Raw genomic sequence first — 11,094 nt, forward strand, 5'->3', positions numbered from 1 at the left:
TATGGTGGACACAAATGGCATAGTGGTTGGCTCAAGTATTTTGGATGCATGAGAAGTATTCCCTCTCAGTACAAGGCTTAGGCTAGCAAGGTTGTTTGAAGCAAACACAAGTATGAACCGGTACAGCAAAACTTACATAAGAACATATCGCAAGCATTATAATACTCTACACTGTCTTCCTTGTTGCTCAAACACTTTTACCAGAAAATATCTAGACCTTAAGAGAGACCAATCATGCAAACCAATTTTAACAAGCTCTACAGTAGTTCTCCACTAATAGGTTTAAACTACATGAAAAAACTTAATCATGATCTACTTGAGAGCTCAAAACAATTGCCAAGTGTCAAATTATCCAAGACATATGAGGCATTTTCCTTTTCCAACCAAATAAAGATAAGTATTGTAGCTTCCAACTTTTATCATTGAACATTAAAAGTAAAGCGAAGAACAAGTGTTCATATGAAAAAGCGGAGCGTGTCTCTCTCCCAAACAAGGATTGGGATCCGAATTTATTCAAACAAAAATAAAAGCACACAGACGCTCCAAGTAAAGCACATATGATGTGACTGAATAAAAATATAGTTTCAGGGGAGGAACCTGATAAGTTGATGAAGAAGGGGATGCCTTGGGCATCCCCAAGCTTAGACGCTTGAGTCTTCTTGAAATATGCAGGGATGAACCACGGGGGCATCCCCAAGCTTAGACTTTTCACTCTTCTTGATCATATATCATCCTCCTCTCTTGACCCTTGAAAACTTCCTTCACAACAAACTTCTCATAAACTTCATTAGAGGGGTTAGTACTCAAAAAATTTGAATCCACCTTGATCCTGTAGTGGCACATTGCAAGAACTCAATAAAACATTAGCTACAGCTCTCTATGTTTAGAAAAGCTCGCTTAAAGTCCACAAGAGACAATGCAAAAAACAGAGACAGAATCTGCCAAAACAGAACAGCCAGTAAAGATGAATTTTAATAAAATACTTCCGTTGCTCAAATCAGAAAACTCAAAACTAATGAAAGTTGCGTACATATCTGAGGAACATGCACGTAAATTGGAATATTTTTCTGATTTTCCTACAGAGAAAACAGCCCAGATTCGTGACAGATAGAAATCTGTTTCTGCGCAGAAATCCAAATCTACTATCAACCTTCGATTAGAGGCTTCACTTGGCACAACAAAACACAAAACTAAGATAAGGAGAGGTTGCTACAGTAGTAAACAACTTCCAAGACACAAATATAAAATAAAGTACTGTAGCAAAATAACACATGGGTTATCTCCCAAGAAGTTGCTTTCTTTATAGCCATTAAGATGGGCTCAGCAGTTTTAATGATGCACTCGCAAGAAATAGTATTTGAAACAAAAGAGAGCATCAAGAGGCAAATCCATAACACATTTAAGTCTAACATGCTTCCTATGCAAAGGAATCTTGTAAATAAACAAGTTCATGAAAAGCAAAGTAACAAGCATAGGAAGATAAAACAGGCGTAACTTCAACAATTTCAGCATATAGAGAGGTGTATTAGTACCATGAAAATTTCTACTACCATATTTTCCTCTCTCATAATAATTTTCAGTAGCTTCATGAACAAAATCAACAATATAACTATCACATGCAGCATGCTTCTCATGATTTCCAAACACATAATTTTTATCAAGTTCAAGAATAGTGGAATAAAAACTTTCAAACTTACTTTTATTAATAATATAACAAGGTAGTTGATCAATCTCAAGAGATATGGGACTCATAGAATAAGTCAAGGACTCTCCAATCCCATTTTCATTAGTAGTACAATTAATAGTATCAAGTAACATAGGACCATCATCTAGAGCTTTATCATAAACATTTGCTAAACAAAATTCTTTAGTACCATGCATTTCGACATCAGGCACAAACAAAGCATTATCATAAGATTTATCAAAGTAGCATGGATTATCATATATAACAGTAGCATAATTATTCTCACAAGTTTTACTCATAGGGAATATTTCAAGAGAATCTACAGGAACATAACATTCAACCTCTTCCGGTAAGCATGGAGGACAATCAAATAGTGTAAGAGATAAAGAGTTACTCTCATTAGAAGGTTGGCATGGGTAGCTAATCCATTCTTCCTCCTTTTGTTCGTCGCTCTCCTCTTCTTTTTCATCCAATGAGCATTCAGGTTCATCAATTTCCTCCTCTTTTTCATCCAATGAGCTTTCAGGTTCATCAGTTTCTTCTTCCACCGGTTCCTGCAAATTATGAGTGCATTCTTGTGCATTAATGTGTCTCTCTTTATAATCAAGGATATAAGGATTCCTACTGTAGCATTCTATGCAAGAATTAAGGATAGTAGAGACATAATCTTTAAGGTCCTTACAAATAGCACAAGTTTCATAATTCTCAACCATGAAGGATTCTATCTCGGAGGCTCCCATAAATAAGACAAATTGTTCTACCTCTTCGAACCCATAATGAATATAGCAATTCCGATTATAGTTCTTAATTAAAAATTCCTCACTAAAGCCACATTGAAATTTAAGATGTTTAGTATCCTGTTGAGAACAACAGTTTATATCATGGCGTCTAAGCAAGATTCTAGCCATTGTATTCAATTTTTCTATCATAGCACTTATTATTTTACCAGTTCTTGATTCTCTATAATTATTATAACATTCTATAAGCTCCAAGTAGGTTGTTGGTTCTCCCATAACAGCAGTTTTTAATTTTTCGATTTTCCAAATTTTTATGGATTTTCGGGTATATGAGGAAAATAAAACAAGACAAAAAGAAACTAAGCAAAAGTAAACTAAGAAAAATAACACTAGACAGAAATAAACTAAGCACAAATAAACTAGACAAAAGTAAACTAAGCAAAACAAAATAAAATAAAACAGAGAGAGAGGTAGGGTGTACTCCCTGATCGAGCAAGACTACGTCCTATCTATCTACCTCTCCAAACACAATATCTTGAGGTGAACTTATGAGTAGAGCTATGCCTCCCCGGCAACGGCGCCAGAAAACAGTCTTGATGACCCACAAGTATAGGGGATCGCGATAGTCTTCGAGGGAAGTAAAACCCAAATTTATTGATTCGACACAAGGGGAGGTAAAGAATACTTATAAGCCTTAACAACTGAGTTGTCAATTCAGCTGCACCTGGAAAAGCACTAGCAACAGGGGTGATGTGAAAGTAGCAGTAATATGAGAGCAATAGTATGAACACACAGCGAATAGCAATATGAGAGCGATGGCACCAGAAGATAGTTGATACTACTTCCAATGACATGTAGAACGAGTATATAATGATGTGAGATGGACCGGGGTTCCCAGCGATCTACACTAGTGGTAACTCTCCAATAACAAGTAACAAGTGTTGGGTGAACAAATTACAGTTGGGCAATTGATAGGAATCAAAGCATTAAGAAAGAACATCAAGATCATTAATCATGTAGGCATGTTTTCCAATATAGTCGTACGTGCTCGCAATGAGAAACTTGCACAACATCTTTTGTCCTACCAGCCGGTGGCAGCCGGGCCTCAAGGGAAACTACTGGATATTAAGGTACTCCTTTTAATAGAGTACCGGAGCAAAGCATTAACACTCCGTGAAAACATGTGTCCCTCACATCACCGCCATCCCCTCCGGTTGTCCCAATTTCTGTCACTTCGGGGCCTTTGGTTCCGGACAGTGACATGTGCATACAACTTGTAGATACAATCTAAGCAATAAGTATAGAGCTCAAATCTAAGATCATGCCACTCGGGCCCTAGTGACAAGCATTAAGCATAACAAGATTGCAGCAACAATAACTTCACAGACTTTATAGATAGACTAATCATAATGTATCATCCATCGGATCCCAACAAACACAACACCGATTACATCAGATGAATCTCAATCATGTAAGGCAGCTCATGAGACCATTGTATTGAAGTACATGTGGGAGAGTATACCGACATAGCTACTGCTAGAACCCGTAGTCCATGGGGGAACTACTCACGGAGCATGATGGAGGCGATGGCGTTGATGGAGATGGCTTCCGGGGGCACTTCCCCGTCCCGGCAGGGTGCCGGGACAGAGACTTCTGTCCCCCGAATTGGAGTTTCGCGATGGCGGCGGCGCCCCTGGAGTCTTTCTGGAGTTTCGTCAATTGGTACGGTGTTTTTAGGTCGAAAGGGATTTTATAGGCGAAGAGGCGGCGCAGGGGGGCACCTGGGGGCGCCTCACCCTAGGCCGGCGCGGCCAGGGTCTGGCCCGCGCCGCCATGTGGTGTGGTGGCCCCCTGGCCCCTCTTCGACTCTTCTTCGGTGTTCTGGAGCCTTCCGGGAAAAATAGGAGGTTTGGCGTTGATTTCGTCCAATTCCGAGAATATTGCCCGAACAGCCTTTCTGGAACCAAAAACAGTGAAACAGAACTGGCACTGTGGCATCTCGTTAATAGGTTAGTTCCGGAAAATGGATGAAATCATCATAAAGTGCAAGCAAAACATGTAAGTATTGTCATAAAACAAGCATGGAACGACAGAAATTATGGATACGTCGGGGACGTATCACGCGCCGGTACAAAAGTGGATCTAGCTGAGGGTTGGAACAATAGATCCATCATTAGGGTTCCCAGCCACCGAAAAGGACATCTCCCGCTACCATCGCCGTGCCAAGCTTCTCTGTCCCTGCATCGACCCAGCTTCTGGCGTCCTCTCCCTCGAGCTGATGGACCGCAACTGGCGTGGCGGCAACTCGGGGAAGCGACACTACGAGGAGATCTCGGGCGGAGGGGCGCGCCACCGGGATCAAGACGTTCGCCAACGTCTGGATCGAGAACAGGAGGAGCACCGTAGGTAACAACGCGCGTGGGATGACAACTCCCAGCGGCCCATGGAAAAAGAAAGGTACGCCCGTGACCAGCAGCTCCCGCCGCCCCCTCCTTTGAATCTGCGGGGACGCAATTCAGGCAAGGGGCTGGCCCTCGTCGCAATCGGCCGCCAAGAAATCCGCAAGGTTCGGATCTGTCCGGGCCCCAGGCTGGGCTGTTGGAATCTATTGCGGGTGAATCGTCGGGGGCGATGTCACTCGTATCATCTGCTACAAATGTGGACAGCCATGGCATATGTAAGTGGAATGCACCGCCAATCCCTTCCGTGTCAACTGCAAGAAGGAAGGCCACTTATCTGCCATGTGTTCTATTTTCTCCAAGCTCCAAGAACCTTCCTGGGAAGGTTTTGGTGGAGACCTCGGCGATCGTTTGCATCGAGGCTGGGGAGCTTACAACAGAGCAGGTTGAAGCAGAGTTCAAGGATCTAGTAGAAGAAGAGTGGGACTGGCAAGTGCAAAAGGTCTCAGAGATGGACTTTTCTCTTGTCTTCCCTTCCAAAGAAAGTCTGGCGATGGCAGTCCGCGGGGGCGGCATCAAGCTTCCATCGAGTCAGTGCCATGCTCTAGTCATGTCCAACACAGCCGACCCGGCTGCAGCGGAGCAGTTAGTGGAGACCAAAGTCAAGCTCTTCGGAGTCCCACCTCCCTTCCGCTACAGCGATCGACTCCTGGTAGGGGCTAGGGAGCTGGGCAGTCCCCTTGTGGTGGATGAAACTTCAATGTCTAATGTGGATGGACCTGTCCGTATGACGGTGGGCTACCGGGCCCCAGTCCAACTCCCAGAATCCATCATGTTGTTCGTCAACTTGCAAGGGTTCAGAGTTCGGGTGGTCAGGGAGGGCGTAGCGACGGTTAGTGGGCCTCCGTCGCCACCACCTCCTCACAAGCCAGCTGACGATGAAGAAGAGGAAGACGCAGTGGACTCAGATGGTGATCGCTGGGATGGTCGCCGTGGTCGCCACGCCAGCAAGGAGCCGCAGAGCAAAGCACCAAAGAACCAAGGAAAACAAATCGGGACCAGTCGAAAATCGGTTCCTCTTGCCCCAACCTCTCCGTGCACGGACAAGGAACTGACACTGTCCGCGCTGCCAAAGACAGTGTTCTCTCAGTACGGCTCGAATCTCACTAAGGATGGTGACATCTTCCCCATGGTTGCACATATAGTTGCCTCGGCCTCAGTGCCTTGCTCTAATATAGAGGAGGAGTCTACTCATGATAGTGAGCCCCCGATTTCCCTGTCTATCCTGAGCTTTGCACACCAGGGGGTGGAGCAACCTCAGGTCAAAACTATGTGACTCCGAGCAAGGCAAAGGCCCTCTCTGAGGAGGAGAAGAAGGAGATTGGTTGGCAAAGTCTGTCCCCTGCAGCAAGGGAGGAGGAGAATTTGAGGGAGAAAGAAAGGAGGAGCAAGAGCAATAAGGATCGCCCATCCAAAATCTGCAACCCGGACTTGGCGGCGGTAGCTACGCATCTTGAGTTCTCGGATGACAATGTTGCGGCCTTGAAGCTGGTGGGTGAACAACTCCAAGGAGGGAACAAGTGATCCCGGAGCTTGCGGTGACGGTGGCAAGAGCGCCCAGGAGCCGTGCATCGCCGGTGGAGGCATCCCGCAAGAGCGCCCCTGGCCTAGGGCTCACTGAAGGACCAGTGCTGGAGCGCGCGATGTGTGCGGCAGCGGACAAGGACCCAGCTGTGGACGCCCCTCGCAAAGGCACAAGACAAAGCAAACCTGCTTGAAATGACAAGGCAACTAAGACTTATACACGCGGGAATGGTGGCAAATGAGCAATAATGAGCCCTGATGATGCATGCGGTTTCATCCTCAAGACGGTGGTCTTCTCTTCGAGCTTGTGTGGGTCGTTCTTGTTTCATTTTGTTGTTATGTTGCATGTTCTATTGGCTAAGCTGTATGCCTCATCAGTGTAATCTTACTATGTTCCGAACCTTAAGGGCTTTATTAATTTAAAGTTGGGTGGTAGATGCTTTTTATCTAAACATATATGTACGATTTTTTCTGTATACTATTTCTTACAGCAAAAAATATTGTACAAGAAAAAAAAATCATTTCTGCGTAAAACTTCTAGCAACAAAAAATGTTAGAGAAAAAAAAACATTTTATACGACAAAAAATATCGCACAGCAAAAAATCGTGCATCAATAGTTGAGCGAAAATGCTGGACTTACGGGATGCTGGTTACGGATTAGCCTTACGACCAATTGATCCGTGGCTCTCCACGTCAGTCCGTACCTGATAATTCTGTAAAACCAACCCGTAGATAGTTGAGTTAATCAATTTTGACGCGGACAGCACGCCGCGAAGCACTCACGTACTCTCGGCCGTAGTATATGGCTTGCTGTGGCAGATGGAGCTAGTGGAATTCCGTTTGAGGTCTCCAATGTCCATACGCGCTCCCATCGTTTTAAACACAAACACACACGCGGCTGCTTCCCACAGTCAAGTCTCTCTCCTACATCATCTTCAACGGCGGCGCGTTCTCTTTAACCTGGTCTCGCGCCACGCACATCCATCGCTACAAATGACCTACCCACAACCACACACAGCTCCTCAAAATCGTAACAGCACATAATATAGGAAGGCACGCACGCGGGGAGGTTACGACGATGGCGCCATTTTCACGATTTCTCTTGGCGGTGGCGCTCCTCCCCGTCGTCGACGTCGCTGCCGGTGCTGCGCCCCGCGGCACGCGCTACTCCGGCATCTTCAGCTTCGGCGACTCCCTCACCGACACCGGGAACTCGCTGCGTCTAGCGGCCACCGGTTCGGGGCCATCCAGCCGGCCGCCATACGGCGAGACCTTCTTCCGCCACCCCACCGGTCGGGCGTCCGACGGCCGGCTCGTCATCGACTTCATCGGTGACCACTCGATCACCTCCAAATTAACCGGGATGTTATATTCTATACATGTATGTATAAATGATGATATGCTTTGTGTAGTTGAGGCGCTGGGGCTACCGAACCCAAGGCCGTATCTCGCCGGCAAGAGTGCAGGCGATTTCCGGCGCGGCGTGAACTTTGCGGTGGGTGGATCAACGGCGCTTGGCCCAGATTTCTTCGACAGCAGAGGGCTTAAGCCGTTCGTGCCTGTTTCTTTCACAAACCAAACCAGCTGGTTCAAGGACGTTTTACAGCTTCTTGGCTCGGTTCACGGTACTCCCTCCCCCCGTCTCATGAAAGTGGTGTGTAATTTATCTAAATTCAATTTCTACTCTAGTCCATATTTAGTTTTGCTTTTGTCAATATCAGTTTATTTATTTATCCACACGTGCGTTACTAACTAGTATATACGGTGGTATGCATGCACGTAGCTCTAATAGTAATCTTTTATCTTTTCCCCATCATCTTGTAATAATATATAGAGCAGAGAAGGATGATGGCGAGGTCGCTGTTCCTGGTCGGAGAGATTGGAGTCAATGACTACCTGGTGGCCTTGGGGAACAACACCGTCGGGGCCGGGGAGATGCGGACCTTCGTGCCGCACATCGTGGCCGCCGTCCGCTCAGTCCTGACCGTAAGCTAGCTAGCTAGTTCACCAGTGCAACGATCATTGATAAAAAACTGTGGGGAGGGAGCCGCGTGAAGATGTATATGAACCATGTACGTATGCAGGAGGTGATCGCCGCCGGAGCGAAAACGGTCCTAGTTCCGGGCATGATACCGCTCGGGTGCGAGCCGCAGCTGCTGGCTCTCTACAGGAGCGGCGACTACGACCCGGAGACCGGATGCATCACGGAGCTCAACGATCTCGCCGAGCTGCACAACCGCGCGCTGAACGGCATGCTCCGTCAGCTCCGGCGAGCTCACCCGGGCGTGGCCATCCTCTATGCAGACCTCTACACCGCCGTCGCCGACTTCATCGTTTCGCCGCGAAAATACGGTATCGATCAACTAGGCAGCCTCCTGCTCGAATTCGACAGGTTAACAATTAATCAATCAGCTAATGATCGAGGCTTTTTCTTTCTTGAAACGATCGCATGCAGGGTTTAGGGATAAGCCGCTGGCGGCGTGCTGCGGCGGCGGGAAGGGCGCCTACAACTTCAACATGACGGCCTTCTGCGGCGCGGCGGGGACGGCGGCGTGCGCCGACCCGTCGGAGTTCGTGTCCTGGGATGGGGTGCACTTCACGGAGGCCGCCAATAGGCACATCGCCTGCGCCACGCTCAAGATCAACTCGCCCACCCTGCTAAACCCGTGGACGGCGGAGGCGATGCAAAGGGTTAGGTGCGCCGCGTGAAAGGCGACAGCGACAAGGTTTTTTTTGCTTTGCCTTCCACTATGTGGAAGTCGGCTGGCTCGACGAAAAATTAAGTAGTGGAGCACGTGTCCCTCCCTCATTGTCATCGCACGAACCCTTTTTTGACTAGACAGGCTGCTACCATCTTGCCGTCCCCGTGTGGGTTAGCTGCAAAACAAAACGTGTTCCCAAACGATCCACACCGTGATTGGTTGAAAAAATTATAAGAACAAAGGAACTTTAGCTACAGATTGTGCTTTATGATATTACTAGCAAAAGAGCCCGTGCGTTGCACCGGAAAAAGCGAAAACTCGAACGCTTAAATGAATAATCCATGATGATATTTCTCATGTGCCGTCATCAATCAAGGTTGTCACATTTTCTCCTATTCATGATTAACATGTTTAATCTTAATAAGATGAGCTTACGAGGCTCTCGGTGCACCAAACTTAAACTTGTTGCATGCTCCATTCCACATTGTACTTCTACGAACTTGTTATGATGGTTTGCAACATCCGTGGCCCATTTACCCTGGTGTTGCGGAACAAAAGTCGCTGGTTAGAAAAGCGGTAGATGAGTTTAAAATTTAGGTTAAAAAAAACATCCACTACTCAAATTTTAGCTCAAAGTCATTTGACCGGCCTAACTGAATTTCCATATGCTGCCAAAAAAATTCTATATCTTATATTTTAACCCTCAAACAATAGAGATACAGGAAGTCCCGACATAATGGCGTTAGGGGCTATGTGTTTTAAATTTTTTTTAAATCATCATCTTGTGTCACTTTGTGATCTGCATAATTAAAGCATATTTCATAGTGATATTTATCTATAACACATGTACTACTTTTGATATTATACAATGAAAAAAGCACAATAATATGTTAAATAGAATGCAGCAATGAAAACATGATATTATACAATGAAAAAAAAGCACAATAATGTATACGACTCTTACTCGATTTGCATCTTGACAGCAAGAATACACATAATAATTAGGCATGTTAGTGCAACGGTGTAACCTTATAAGAACGAATTTCAGGCCCAAACAACCTTTGAACTACATGATAGTTTCAGTATAGTTTTTGGAGGAGGCATGATTTTTCACAAAACTGTCTGCAAGTAACAAAGTTTTATATATTTAATCAATCAATCAACGTCTACCAGATTTTGCATTGACAAAGTCTTGAAGCAGATAATCATGCTTCTAATCAGAGAGATGTCTAGCTGAAAGAAAATCAATATCAGTAACACCCTATGATATCTCAAAGCCTTTCAGTGCAAGCTGATAGGATTCACGATTGGTTCATAATCTATCTCCTCAAAATCCATGGTGCATCTCTTGTACAAGAATAGAACTTTGCTTAGGCTGGAATTTCATTGAGCACCTAGTGGAAAAATCAAAACTTGAAAACAGAGCATTATCTTTTTTTTTTGAACAAAAAACAAAGCATTATCTAATCAACTCCTATAGTGAACCAAGCGACTATGATAGCTGTGAGAAGGACACAGTGAAATAGCAACACAGTAATATAGAATGGATTAACCTGAGCATGGAAGAAGATATGCACGTCTCCCTCAGGAAGAAGGAAACAAAACGATGGCTGGTGGCAAGAACACCCCTCAGCCCAGAGATAACCTGTGCAGGCCGCTGCGCTAGTTAGAAATCTAAACAGGGGATGCTGTCTTCAAGAAACGAATGACCGCACGTGTAGGCCAACTCGGCATCGATCAGTAAGAGGTTGCAGCGCAGGGGTATTGCCAGGAGGGCCTGCAGGGATCTGCGGCCGGCCGGCCGGCATGGGAGAGGAGGCCACTCCACCGTAGAGCCGGGACCAAGCGCCGGCCTCCAGTATGGTTGCTGCAAAGTCGCTCGTGGCGCTAGCAAGGTCTCGTCCTGGCTTCTCCGGCGACCGGCGTCGAACCGAAGGGATCTAAAGTCGCTCGTGGCGCTAGCGATGACGCGGGGTTCGGCTCGTTA

General features: G+C 45.9%; 1 protein-coding gene across 1 annotated transcript; it reads left to right on the top strand.

Moving 5' to 3' along the window:
* Positions 1-7,299: 7,299 nt before the first annotated feature.
* LOC127331263 (GDSL esterase/lipase At1g28600) lies at positions 7,300-9,363 on the top strand. Its single transcript, XM_051357351.2, has 5 exons — positions 7,300-7,736; positions 7,818-8,030; positions 8,240-8,391; positions 8,490-8,757; positions 8,861-9,363. Exons 1-5 carry the CDS (start codon positions 7,484-7,486, stop codon positions 9,112-9,114), a joined length of 1,140 nt encoding a protein of 379 aa, XP_051213311.1. The 5' UTR covers positions 7,300-7,483; the 3' UTR covers positions 9,115-9,363.
* Positions 9,364-11,094: the final 1,731 nt, after the last annotated feature.

Source organism: Lolium perenne, chromosome 2, assembly GCF_019359855.2.
Source record: "Lolium perenne isolate Kyuss_39 chromosome 2, Kyuss_2.0, whole genome shotgun sequence".
Lineage (NCBI taxonomy): Eukaryota > Viridiplantae > Streptophyta > Magnoliopsida > Poales > Poaceae > Lolium > Lolium perenne.